This window comes from Cuculus canorus, chromosome Z, assembly GCF_017976375.1.
Source record: "Cuculus canorus isolate bCucCan1 chromosome Z, bCucCan1.pri, whole genome shotgun sequence".
NCBI classification, from domain to species: domain Eukaryota; kingdom Metazoa; phylum Chordata; class Aves; order Cuculiformes; family Cuculidae; genus Cuculus; species Cuculus canorus.
In genome coordinates this window covers 10,542,630-10,556,453 of record NC_071441.1, presented here as the reverse complement: position 1 = coordinate 10,556,453, position 13,824 = coordinate 10,542,630, and the positions used below count along the sequence as shown (strand labels likewise).

The 13,824-nt window shown below is 42.4% G+C and overlaps 2 protein-coding genes across 8 annotated transcripts in view; one reads left to right on the top strand and one right to left on the bottom strand.

The window, feature by feature from the left end:
* The window catches only part of NDUFAF2 (NADH:ubiquinone oxidoreductase complex assembly factor 2), a 135,296-nt gene extending 127,155 nt beyond the window's left edge, over positions 1 to 8,141 (bottom strand). For 2 of the 3 annotated variants that reach the window (XM_054055411.1, XM_054055417.1), the window contains exon 1: positions 7,397 to 7,950. In XM_054055411.1, coding sequence (XP_053911386.1) covers positions 7,397 to 7,452 — 56 coding nt within the window. In that variant the 5' untranslated portion in view covers positions 7,453 to 7,950. The other variant, XM_009559598.2, reaches the window with a different exon arrangement.
* Positions 8,142 to 8,663: 522 nt separating this feature from the next.
* Positions 8,664 to 13,824, top strand: part of ERCC8 (ERCC excision repair 8, CSA ubiquitin ligase complex subunit) — a 34,693-nt gene continuing 29,532 nt past the window's right edge. The window contains exons 1-2 of one of the 5 annotated variants that reach the window (XM_054054057.1): positions 8,729 to 8,838; positions 12,416 to 12,667. Coding sequence is in view for 4 of the 5 variants with exons in the window: in XM_054054055.1 (XP_053910030.1) it covers positions 8,762 to 8,838 (77 nt within the window). In the remaining variant the exon portion in view is untranslated. Of the gene's footprint in view, positions 8,839 to 8,893; positions 9,083 to 12,415; positions 12,668 to 13,824 lie in introns of those variants that run through there. The other 4 variants (XM_054054055.1, XM_054054059.1, XM_054054058.1 and 1 more) reach the window with 4 other exon arrangements.

Genomic DNA, 13,824 nt, shown 5'->3' with positions numbered 1-13,824 from the left:
ACTCTTAGAGGTACGAAATACCAATCAGTCCATGTGCTTCAAGAGTTCCAAGGCTTGTGACATTTTCACTTCCTACAGCACTGATTAACACCTGCAGAAGTCTACCAGAATGTGTTTTCTTTGGCCTCTGCTGATCAGAAGCAAATTTCATACAGACTGCAATTCCCCTTAATGATGCCTCCAGATCATCAAGACAGAGAAGCTAATCAAATCAGTCCTTTACTTCAAGAAGGGTGAAGTGATAACATCTTGTGTTTCACATGCATGCAGCCATAAATAATGGATGCTTAGAAACTAAGGTCTTACCTCCCTAATCCATTATTTCCATTTCCTTGGCCTGTCACGCTCATTTTTAAGTGTTCTTCCTTTCTGCACAGCTCCTGTACTCAGAAACTGATTCTTCCCCCTCCTCAAAGCAGAGCAGTTCTTATCTTTTTAAATCCAACCTTAAAACTGCCAAGCCTCTTATGACAGAAACTTTATTTGATATTTTAAAGATCTATAAAGAACACAAAAACCATATTGAACAAAGCAGAAGTCAAACCTAATTCCTTATCAACTTCTCTGTTCTTCATGAGAAACAGAAAAGGTTACAGTGGCCCACAGGGCAGCACACCAACCTTCCTCAGCTCCTTTTATTTAACCTCTCTTCTACTGCAGCTACTCAGCTGCACTCTTTGTTCAGCTCTTTACCCTTCCACTTTATCTTCCTTTTTAAAACAATAACATACTCTACTTTTATTAAAATGCTTTAGTTTTCTTTCTAGGCTTATTCTACAGTAATAAACCATTTCTGAAGAGAAGTCCTAAATAAGGTACCACTAAAAGTGGATATTCAAAATTTTCATATGACAATCACAATTAACAAAGAATTTGGACAGTAGTCAATCTCGTTAATCCAAACTCATATAAATAATGAGCTGAAATAAACTACACAGGCATACTAGAAAATCCTTCCTGTACCAGCTGGACACACTTCGAGTCTCCTCTATATATTAAATCTGTTGTTTAGTTTGGCAGTACAATTTCAAACGCTAAAACTCTGTTATACAGAGTATGAAAGCTTTGTTCTTACATATATTGTTCTTAGATATATTGATTACTGATTTTTCTCCTTCCTTTCACACCAGAAATCTGTTGAATTCTCCTTGTATTTCAGGATAACTATACTAAAAGCAATAGTATCTAGCCATAAAGCAGGTATCATGATATGCCTACAACCTTGATTGATACAGTAATGATGTTTGCAAGACTCATAGCTCTGGTGATCATGCTCCCCAAATGAAATATGGGCAAGACTGCTGAAAGTTTCATAAACATTTCTGGGACAGTCATCCTTCTCCATCCTTCTCCTTGCCACCATGCATCCACAACAGGATCACCTGTGCTAACTTACAAGAGAACAATATAGTGGCAAGTTACACTATTTTTAATATACAGGTAGGAGAACAAAGAGCAAGCAACTTTATCAAGGCAGCACAGGTACCCTGCAGTTATTTTAACTCTTAGAAAAGAGATAGCGTATAAAATATGTTCTATAACATCTACCAAAGGGCTGTGATTCTGAACCCTGCAGGTGGCTGCTGCTGAAGTCAGCAGGACTCACAAAATCAAGTAAGGTTTTTTCAGTCATTAAAAACACCTATCTGTCCAGCACTTTACTGTTTTCTTCTCTATATACAGTAAAAAGAAAGCAATTTACACAAGGAATTTAAAAACGTATTTTTTTTACTATCTGATTTTTGGCCACCACCAGACCTCAAAGAAATCCCAAATCTTTACACCTCCACCCCCTCACTGAAAGCAAACAAGTTCTCATATCAAAAAACCACAACAATTAAAAGTGACAAAAGTACAGCATATAAAACTTCAAAGTGGCAGACAAAATTCAACAAGATCAGCATTTCATTTTAATAACAATATACATACTGAAGATCAAACCTGTCCATAGCAACACATAAAATGCAAGTTACTGCCTCTGCCCATATAACTACCTATTGCTCTTCCTCGCTTTCAAGTCAACAAGATTAACATACTACGCCTGTTGCCAATTCAATTCTGGCAGCTGAAGGAAAAACACATCACTGCACCCAAACTCTGGGTTTCAAATATTAATGCTTTTGTAATCTGCAATGAGCTCCTCACAATGTAATTGCTTTGCTGCATAATGAATGACCCAGACTGAAGAGCTATTTTGTCACTCCAGAATTACTGTCCTAGAAGCTGGCAATCTGCAGTGCAAGTTTTATTTCTGAACATACACATATACAGACAATTATTTCGGAGCCAGGTTTCTCTGCCTTGTGGTCTCACCCCAAAGGAACGTTCAGCAAGCTCTCAGCTTCCATGGTGTCTGAAACAGCATTGCCACCGTCCGGACAAACCTGTAAGTGTCAGCTATTACTGCATGTAAGAGCATGTACTGGGACAGAAACCATCTATTTGAAAAGAACACTTTCAGAATACATGTATTTCTATACCTCAAATAATTAAGTCTTTCAAAATTTCATTCATCAAAATTCAAATTCTGCATTTCCTGGGTACCTTAAAACTAGACATGTAAAACTAAAGTTTAATAGCTTTCTAGCAACACTTGGAAAACTAGCTGAGAAAACTATTCTATGCTGTAGAATAATCTGCAACACCCAATAACTGGTTTATGAATCAAAAGAAACTCTCTAACCTCAGAAGACATGCTTTGGAGAAAAGATGATGTTCCTTCTAGTCTATCTTGTTCACTATAAAGCACTACAGGAATTCTGCAGTCTAGTTTTCAACATAAAAATTCACTTTATAGTAAATTTTGAAGGAAAAAAAAAAAAAAGAAATTCTACTGTACAGTTCTGATGCACAGGAAGGCAACATGCCACTATCTAAGCCAGAAAACAAGCAGTTACAAAAACAGCCACAGATGATTCCTTTATCTCAGCAGAAACATAATTTTTTCTAACTTTCATTAAAAAATTGATGTCTAGATTCAGTAAGGTTTAGGACATCCTACTTTCTTCATGCCACTGAGCAATAAGTATCTTTTCCTCATACAAATTCCTTCTTATTTGCGCACTTGTGGTTTGTGGAGAAAACAAGTTCACAAGATACCAGCCTTTAATGTGAACCTCAGTGGCCATTTCATATGAACATAAGGTTTCCCATAGAAGTCAGTGCTTAAACTCAATTATTAGCAACAGAATTTACAACTGTAACTAGGTAATTCCACTTTTGTTTCAGATGGCATTTGTAAGAACACTGAGAAACATGTTCAGCTTGCCAGTTTCCATCTTAGAGCTCCTATCACTGCAGAATGCTTTGGGCTTTCTTCACCTGATCCCGGTAGGCTGCAGGTCCAAATGAAGTCAAACCTGATTCTGATGTTTCCCTGAAGGGAACCTTAAAACACAAGGTGTGCTTTTATCACTAATACACAATCTTTTAAAGTAACTACCTTCCTGTTGCTGATCTACTGCTCTTACAAAATCTTGCATGTAGCTAGTATTCCATGGAGCAATCATTTGAACTCTTAACTACAACAGACAATAGTACAAATGAATATACTGAAAAAGTTCAAATACAAGTTCCTCACTTATCAATCTTTAGAAGAAAACAATATATATACACACACTAGATCTTAAATATTTAGTATTTCTTACCTCTCTCCATTTTTAATGAATTAGTTATTAAGTCTTCATAACTTAATTTCAATTGAACATGGAATCGGCTATTTCCTGTAAAATGCATTTTGTTGTAACAAATGCATAAACTACATGAACAATTCTGTTTGTAATTCTGAAAAAAATTAACATTTTAAGCATCACTCCATGTTCTGCAGCTAGAACAATCCATCATGTAGCAAAGCTATGGCAATTCTCTGACAGTACGTTATACAATAAGAAAAATAACTGCATTACATTGACAAATCTAGCGTGTTTAGTGAAATACTTGTCTGAGATAATGAAATGAGCCATCAATCACCACTACTCAACTGTCTATTCTCATCTTCTATCACATCAGTGATAGGACTGGCAACTGAGGAGTCATTTCAGAGTTAATGAGTCATGTTGGATGCCCCTCTCATGACAAGCACGCTGTAGCTGGACTGTTTTACCACTGTCAACGCTTTAAGGTAATCTCTTGAAAAATACCACTTGCAGAATGCCATCAAATACAGAGTCATCTTTTCTTCCAAATGAGCCTACCTTGCCATAGTGTTGAAAGTCTAACTCGATTTTGGAGACAACAGTCCCCTCCTCCTTAAAATTAAAAGTCCCTGATAGATATTACACAATATAACTTCAGTCCAACTGCGTCCAAAGGTCCATGTTTCCAGCAAGGTAACTACTCTAATTCTGAATTCCTTGTATTGTATTGAATTCCTTGGATTGTACTCCTGCAGGCAGAGAAGTTTCCTTTTCAGGGCCTTTCCCCTCTGTCTTGACACTTAAACTTCTTCTCAACTCCTTTTCTATTTCTAGCAATTACTTCCTATACCGATCTATTAACTTCTTATTCTTACACTCTACAGAGTTCCAATATTCACTTTCTCTCTTTCAAGAGCATTAACACAGCCAGACTCAAAACAGCTCACTTTTACATTTCCCTTCCTTTTCTCTACAAATTGCCCATCCTTCCCATTCACCCAGAACTGATACCCTTGTAAGCTCATATCTTTTTGCCATTACTCACGAAGCCTTCTTAAAATAAGGCAAAACACTTGTTAAAATCAGCACCTTCGCATGTCACTGACAGCTGATACTTCTGTTTAAATCTATGTAATGATTCCATACACCACAGTGAAACGCATTCAAGTTGCTAACTCTTCTTCTAATAATGCAATTATTCAGAGAGTCAAAATCAGAAATGCAATACAACTTTCCCGTGACTACAAACAAGTAATGGTCTCAGTGTGCAGTTGCTACATCTTGAGTTGATCTGGATACTGTGGAATTTAGGATATTTCTGAGACAACAGTGGTGATATGATTCAACACAGGTGTGGCTTGTAGTGAAGCCTGAGCTGCCTGTATCTACTACATACTGATTTTGGATCACAAAGTAGTTTCTGTGTACAGCTTGCTTATTTAAAAAAAAAAAATCCTCACTTATTAACATGATATTAGATGCCAGAGTCATGTGAAGGCTACACCTGCAGATTCACCCAACACTGTTTTACCTTTTTGAGAACTTCAAACTCCATGTATTGTAGACATTCAGTTCTGTAAAACAGGCTAAATTTAATCTGAAGTAAACTCTGAATCACAGGTGATGGAGGCATGAAGAAACTCAGTATCAGCCACTTGGATCCTACTTACCTGCTCCTATTGCTCCTTACTAATGTGGACAAGACTCCAGGGTTCAGCAGTACTCTGGACTAAGCAAAGGAGAGAGCAATTCACAACTAACTGAAAGCAACTAAGTATGAACTCTTTGACCCATAGGCTCCACATATTTTTACTCTAAACCCTTGTCAGGGACGAGGCAGGGCAGGACAAAATAAAGCTGTCAGATTTTCTTTGAAGCACAAGGCATAGGCACTACCTACACCATTCATCCTCACCTCTAACTAAAGATGGGATACCCCAGCTGGTCTGAAACAAAGCCCAACCTGAGTTCTGGGTCCTGACGGATCTACTATGTCTAGCACACGAAAGAGAAAGCAATATCTGTCTGTTGTGCACTCACTTTCTACAAGAGCTGATTTGCTCAAGTACAGTAAAAGCAATAAAGCACATCAGGCCCAATACTGCACTACAGTTAATCATTCCTTCCCAAATCCAGAGGACAGCAAAGCATGGCACAGCCACACAGCAGAGACCTTGCAGTGAAACCTGTACTCAACAGCTGAGTGTCTCTGCAATGTTTCCTCTACAACATGTCCTTCCCAGTGCAGTTCCCGTCCTGCACTGGTCTCTATATGGCTAAGACACAGAGGTAAAATATGCACTATATACGCCGCAGACTTTCCTAACATACACAAAAAAAAACCTCTCCAACGTCTCAACTTTAGAGAAGAGCATTGTTTCAGTACAGTAATCCTCCACACTTTAATACCTAACTTCTTTAAAAACTGAGCTTCAGAAATTTTCTACATGTACACATTTTATTTTCTATAGACTAAAATAAATCTTCCCCACTGCATCTAGGTCCTGGTATGACCCTGTTGTACAAAACTGTAACCAGTAGAGCATGTCTTCAAAAATGCTGTAATGCAAGAACAAGTTAGTTACCATCCCAAAAGGATCCCAAAAGGCAGTGGGTACAACCTCCTGTGATTGTTTCTCCAGCAAGTGGGCTGGCGGTGACAGAACAAACCAACTTATCCTCAGCCACAAAATAATACAGAGCTGAGGGAGGACTTGCATACTTCCCTTTATTTTCACCATGAGACAAGTCAAACACTGGAATAATCTCTCCAGGGACGCGGTAGATCCCTCTCTACTGGACACTTTCTAGACTCAGCTCAAAAGGGTCCTGGGGCCATCTCATTTCAACTACGAATTACCCAAAAGGTTGGACCAGACGATCCTTGAGGTCCCTCCCAACCTGGCATTCTATGAGCTTATGATCTTTGTCTTGCTGACACCACAAGGATCATCATCCACAGAAGCATAAATTACAGCTAACATGAGGACCCAGTGGGTGGAGAAATTGAACAGATACAGAATGCCCTAAATCCCAGTTAACTCAAAGTCAGAAGAGACTGCTGCAAGAGGCTAGATAGGTTCAGAGGAAACTGTATATTAAAAGAATAACAAATATTCATAAGGAAGCCTGTTTTACACTGCAAGTGGATAAGTCGTCTGTGAGGTGGAAATGGAGGGAGAAGATGGGAATCCAAATTAAGAGAATACAGAAATCAATTTTATAACAGTACATTACATGCTATTCTACAGAAACTTCATCAGTTGTGTAGATCCATGTTTTCAGAAACCTTTAACCATTGCCTGCTCATTGTTTACAAATAAGCAAAGCTTGATCTCAGTTGATCCTCCAGTTGAATCATATAACAGTTGACCTGCCATAAAATGCTTATAGCTACTCCCAGTTTCCTTCTGCACAGATCTGTGAATTTAACAAAAATACTTTCCCGTTCTTCATCCAAATCACTAAAAAAACCCCAACTTTAGAGTAGTTCTGGGTCCTCAACAGATAGCTGGTACATCCCTCTCGATACTCTCCTCAATATGACAGCATAACGTTTCTAGTCATTCCAAGAACAGTTTCAAACCTGCTATGCACCAACGCAGCAAATTTATAATACAGAGTCTTAAATTTTGCACACAAAAAGGTCTTAAAAATCATCAAAGTATTGTCCACTCAAAAGATGATTTTGATGAAAACCTATCTTTTCAAGCTAACAATTTCACATCCATTTTCCCTCACTATCTTGTGAATATACTCACCAGTTACTATTTGTTGCTCTATTTTTCCAGCATCTGTGGCAGTTAATCTGATTCATGGAGAGTTTTTTCTTTTGAGGTCACTAAAAACTCATTACTTAGCCAGCCTAATTTATTGCTGTACTACTTAGCCTTCATCTACGTAACAGTAATTTGTACTTGTGCCTTAATGAGCCAGAGTAGGTAGAAGTAAGAATTGTCCTAAGTGCCTTTTCAGTTATTCTGTTTAGATATTCACATGATCTCTCCTATCTGTTTTCAGAATTTACTGAAGCCCATTCTTCTGAACTAAGCTATTTTCATACTGCTTTCTCTCCCCCGTCCTCAATGATCGCTACATCCCCCATCTCGTAGTCAAGCGTGTCTGAACGAACAGCGGGTTCCACCCATCCACAAAACAACTCAACGAATCAGCAGAATACAAAGCCAAATTGGAACGCCATCGATTTCTCCTTCCTACGGGGCAGCCTCGCTTCCTTCACTCAAGACTCCTTCGACCATGGCCCTCCTCGCGCCCAGCATCAGCCCAACGAGGCACCGGCTCTCGCCCCGCCCCGGCGGGTACCTGCGCGGGTCTCGTGTTTAGGCACCCGGTAGTACTTGTTGCCGAACTGGTCAGTGCCCACCAGCTCCTTGGCGGGCCCGAACAGCCGCACGCGCAGGGCACGCAGGACCTCCCGGGCGGCGCCGCTCATCCCGCCACCGCCTCCACGCGCAAGGTCAGCCCCGCCCAGCACGTCACGTGAGCAGCCGCTTCCGGAGCCCGACAACGCCCCCCTGCGGCGATCGCCCCACCCATTGGCTCTCGCACAGTAGCCCCGCCCCCTGACCGCCCTCGCCCCGCTCATTGGCTCTCGCACAGTAGCCCCGCCCCTGACCGCGTTCTCCCCACTCATTGGCTCTCCTAGTCAAGCCCGTCCCCTGGTCGCCCTCGTACGGCCCATTGGCTCTCACATCCGAGGCCTGGATCCTGACGAAGCTCGCCTAGCCCATTGGTTCTCCTAGACGAACTCCTCCCCCGACAGCATTCGCCACGCCCATTGTCTCTCCAAGCCTCGCCCATTGGCGTCCCGAGCCCCGCCCCTGACAGTGCTTGCTCATGCCATTGGCCTCCAGCCCCGCCTCCTGAGGGCTCTCGCCCCGCCCATTACCGCTCCCAGGGCCGCCCATAGGCTCTGGCATCCCAGCCCCGTCCCCCGATGGAGTTTGCCCCTCCCACTGGCCCCTTCCCCTGACCTCGTTCGCCTCGCCCATTGGCTCTCCCAGACCCGCCCCTTGGCAGCACTCGCCGCCCGAGCCGCCGCGCCCCGGCCAATCGCAGCCCGGCCCGGCCCAAGATGGCGGCGGGCGCGGTGTGGGGGCCCCGCCATGTTGGGGTTCCTGTCGGCGCGTCAGGCTGGGCTGGATGAGCCGCTGCGGCTGCGCCGCGCTGAGCGCACACGAAGGTAGCGGGGCCGGCGGGGAGCGGGGCGGGGCGGGGCCGGCGGGAACGGGGGACCTGTGAGGCCCTGTGAGGCCCCTGCCGACCCGAACCGTGTTGTGGTCGGTGCAAGGAGCCGTTGCTTTGCAAGAACTGGAGTGGGTTTGATCTAAGCTAAAGTAGAGTGACGTTTCATCCAAGAAATTGTGGGTTTTTTGAAAGTGATGCCGTGAAAAGCCAAACTGAATGCCGATTTGGTTATTCAGCAGGTATTCCTTAAAAACCGGCGCCGGGATGTGCATGGGGTAATGTGCCCAGCTATTGAGACCAGTTACATGGCTTTTATTTTGGTTTAACATGTATATTCATATGGATTATGGGAAAACTGGTTAAACATACAGGTGGGAGATGGCCGCGTCCATGGCAGGGGGATTGGAACTCGTTGATCTTTAAGGTCCCTTCCAACCCGAACCCTCCTATGATTCTGTATCCGTATAGATTCTCGGAAACATGTTACATGCCCACTGTTTTTCCGGGAACTTATTATCATAGTTTATCACCTACTCTTGTGTGCATATCATGGTTTCTTTGTGTTTTCAGAAGCCTCTGATGGCCTTTATCATATCCTCTTCTGCACTGTGTCCTCTTGGTGAGCTCAGGTCTATCCTTTGTTCTTGCTGCGGGACTCTCATTTTGATATTTGGTTTGTTCCTTGTTTCAACCAGTAAACAAGCTAAACTCCTATTACAATCACATTCTTTCTAACTGCAAACTGATTCTTGTTGTTCTTATTATTGCTTAAGCTAATTCATTTCCTTAACATAACGATTTGTTCCTTCCTTCAAAATTTAGACAGAACATCTGTCCTATAGTGTTAAAGGATTTTCACCAGACAGCGGGTAACTCTGGGCTTGCTTTATTTACAACTCACCTCAGTGAGTGGCAAAGACACACAGAAAATCATCAGATATTTATGTAACTTTGTGCAATAGGTATTTTCTTTGAAAATTCTTTGGTGTTTTTCCATTTGCTCCTAGTTCTTTATTCTTCATTAGCTCAAAAGTCCACTGAAGTCCACCTTGGTAATTCATCTCCACTGTCTTGTTTCAGTTCTCCCTCAGAAGTGATGCTTCAACAGGTCATGTTCCTATTCAGGTCATAAATATCTGATAGCCAGTCTGTTGATTCAGCTGGAGTGGGGCTGGACATGGGACAACTGAACAGTATTCTTGTTGTCATAGAGATTAATTTTCAACACCTGTTCTTACTGTATTGTTAATACAATACTGTATTTATCACAATCGACTATCAATAATATTTAAGTCATATGTGGATATATTTATGATATTTTCTCATTTTTCTTAACACAGTATGTTTTCTTTCAAGCAGTGTTTTTCCAGATGCTGCTCATTCTTTGAAGGTGATAACATCTCGTTTGAAGTGTGTTCTGTGCTGAACAGATGTCTCTTTTTGTGTGATCACTTCTGTTTGAGGTGATCTTTCTCTATCTCAAATCCAAAGTCATGCAGAGACCTGGAGCCAGCTCCAAATTAGCAAGAGTTTTGACTGTTGTGAAGTTCATGATAACACTAAAATTAATACTTGGAAAGTAATAGAATATGCATAAGATTTCTGGGAAAGTTTATCCATACGCATGTAGGAAATACATCCTCTCCCAGCTCCTGTCTCACTGTACACGACTGATGGAGATCACTCCCTCAGGCTGTCCAGGCCTGGTAAAGGACACTTGCTTTCTAAAACTCTGAAAGGAGTCTTAGGGAGTTTATTTGTTGTCATTTTCATTATTGTCATCTCTTGTTTGCACCTGTGTGTCAGCAGGCCTGGATGGGCTGGGCAGTGGTGTTTCTGTGAGGTCAGTAGGCACAGGACAACAAATTGTGTCTCTGTGTTGCTGCCTTCATGGTTTCAGCAGGTGTTTTGATTTTCATGTGACTGTGCACTAAGAAACAAGATTTATGGGATGCCTGTGTGCCCACATCAGTTCCTCCTCCCTCTTCCCAAGGCTCCCATTTGCACATGAGGAAAAACTACTTTCCTGTGATGGTGATGTAGCGCAGGAACAGGATACCCAGGAAGGTTGTGGAGTCCCTGTCTCTGGAGGTAATCAAAACCTGCCTGAACTTGGTGCTGTGCAGCCTGCTCCAGGTGAACCTCCTTTAGCATGAGGAGTTAGACTGGATGATCTCCAGAGGTCCCTTCCAACCCCAACCATTCTGTGATTCTCTGACTTGACCAGGCCTGCGGTAAATCGTGGAAGAATGAGATGCAGAGGTTTTATTAGGTTCCCAGCAGCTTTTGTGAAAAGTAACAATTGCATAGAGGCCTATTAGTGTTAAAGGCTTTAATGTGATCATATTTACTCATTATCAGATAATTGGTTTTGCAGCTGTACATGACCATAAATAAAAAAAAAAAAAAAAATCCAACCTCAGTTCAGTCAATTGCACAACTCCATCAGCAGGAGGGATTTGTGTTGGTGCTTAGGGATATGATTTAGTAGTAGACAGGTACACTTGGACTTGATATTCTCGAAGGTCTTTTCCAACCTAGGGATTCTGTGATTCTGACCCATGCAATGATGTAGCTTTTGTGGCTGTATCATTGTAGAAGGAATCTATCTATAATAGAAATTAGTTTTAGTGGTTCAGGAGGCTCTTTTCTGTGTGCTTTTTGACAACATGATTATGTCATATAGAATCACCAGGTTGGAAAGGACCCACTGGATCGAGTCCAACCATTCCTAACACTCCCTTAAACCATGGCCCTAAGCACTTCATCAGCCCACCCCTTAAACACCTCCAGGGAAGGTGACTCGACCACCTCCCTGGGCAGCCTGTTCCAGTGCTCGATGACTTTCTGTGAAGAATTTTTTTCTGATATCCAGCCTGAACCTCCCCTGGCGGAGCTTCAGGCCATTCCCCCTTGTCCTGTCCTCAGTCACTTGGGAGAAGAGGCCAGCTCCCTCCTCTCCACAACTTCCTTTCAGGTAGTTGTAGAGAGTAATAAGGTCTCCCCTCAGCCTCCTCTTCTCCAGGCTAAACAACCCCCAGCTCTCTCAGCTGCTTCTTGTAAGACTTGTTCTCCAGCCCCCTCACCAGCTTTGTTGCTCTTCTCTGGACACGCTCCAGAGCCTCAACATCCTTCTTGTGGTGAGGGGCCCAGAACTGAACACAGTACTCAAGATGCGGTCTCACCAGTGCTGAGTACAGAGGGAGAATAACCTCCCTGGACCTGCTGGTGACCCCATTTCTGATACAAGCCAAGATGCCGTTGGCTTTCTTGGCCACCTGGGCACACTGCTGGTGCATGTTCAGTCGGCTGTCAACCATTACCCCCTTCTCCTCTGTACAGCTCTCCAGCCACTCTTCCCCCAGTCTGTAGCACTGCATAGGGTTGTTGTGCCCCAAGTGCAGGACCCGGCATTTGGCCTTGTTGAACCTCATGCCATTGGTCTCATCCCAGCGGTCCAGCCAGTTCAGATCCCTTTGCAGAGCCTCCCCACCCTCCAGCAGATCCACGCTTCCACCTAGCTTAGTGTCATCTGCAAACTTGCTGAGGGTGCACTCAATGCCTTCCTCCAGGTCATTGATAAAGACATTGAACAAGGCTGGACCCAGTACTGAGCCCTGAGGAACCACCACTCTCTGGGCCCGGCCATCCAACCAGTTTTCAACCCAGGAGAGTGTGCGCCTGTCCAGGCCAGAGGCAGACACTTTCTGAAGCAGAATGCTGTGAGAAACTGTGTCAAAGGCTTTACCGAAGTCCAAGAAGACTACATCCACAGCCTTTCCCCCATCCAGTAGTCGAGTCATTTTGTCATAGAAGGCGATCAGGTTAGTTTGGCAAGATCTGCCTTTTGTAAACCCATGTTGACTGGGCCTGATCACCCAGTTCTCTTGCATGTGCTTCATGATAGCACTCAAGATTACCTGTTCCATGACTTTCCCTGGCACTGAGGTCAGACTGACAGGCCTGTAGTTTCCCGGATCCTCCCTGCAACCCTTTTACTTTAAAAGGAAATAATCTGTAGTCTTCAGTGGACAGTATTTGTAGGTAATTTTAAATTACACTTCAAAAATATTTCGTTAGGTTTATTACTTTATTAAAATTCAATCTTAAGATCAAAAAGTTTAACATAGGTATCTTGTATATGTCAGAATTCTTGATCTGGGTTAATTCTTGCATAATTATTTTTCATGCCCTTTAAAAGAGCTTGAATGACTTACAGCTTTTGAAGTATGTCTTACAGACATTCTGTTGGAGGTCTGCCTGTAGCAGCCTAAGCTGCTTGCATCAAGATTTTTGACAGTCATGCTGAAGCTGACTTGGGGCACTATGCGTTACAGCTTTGCAGTTATCTAGTTAGTTTTTGCTGATAGTGGTTTTTATGAAATATTGCTGTAGAAAGCACCGAGCATCTTGTAAAGCTGTTTTATGTCAGTATGATTTAAGGAAACAGAATCTGTCTCTCTTTTTGACCTTGTAGTATTAGTATCTTTAAAGATACAGGCTACTACTGAGTAGTACAAGACATTAATTTCAGCTCAGAAAAGTTTGTCTTGGAAGCTTCATCATGTGGATAGTATAGTTTTTATTTGATGTTACGGAACAGGTAACTCTCAAACCTAGTTTCCTTAGAGGAAATACTGTAATTTGTAAACTAGGTGAATCTGTCCTCTAGGTGTCTGTAGTTCCAGGTAGGATGGAGCTTAGAAAAGTTGCACATGATGACGCTCCAAAGTAACTTATCTGTATTGTGACCACACCACCCCTTTCTTAGTATTTCTGTTGCCCAGTGTTTTCAAATTATGTTCTCTATTTTGTTTCATATGTCTATCCAAAATGCAGTTTGCTATTTCTTTGAGCCTATTTTGCGTATTTATTTCTCTCTTATCTTCCAAACATAAAGAATAAAATATTTTTTCTGCCAACTTCACAGGCCTTATTTGCAGCCCTGTTTTGTGTCTGCAAGTCTGTTTTTGCCAAAAAT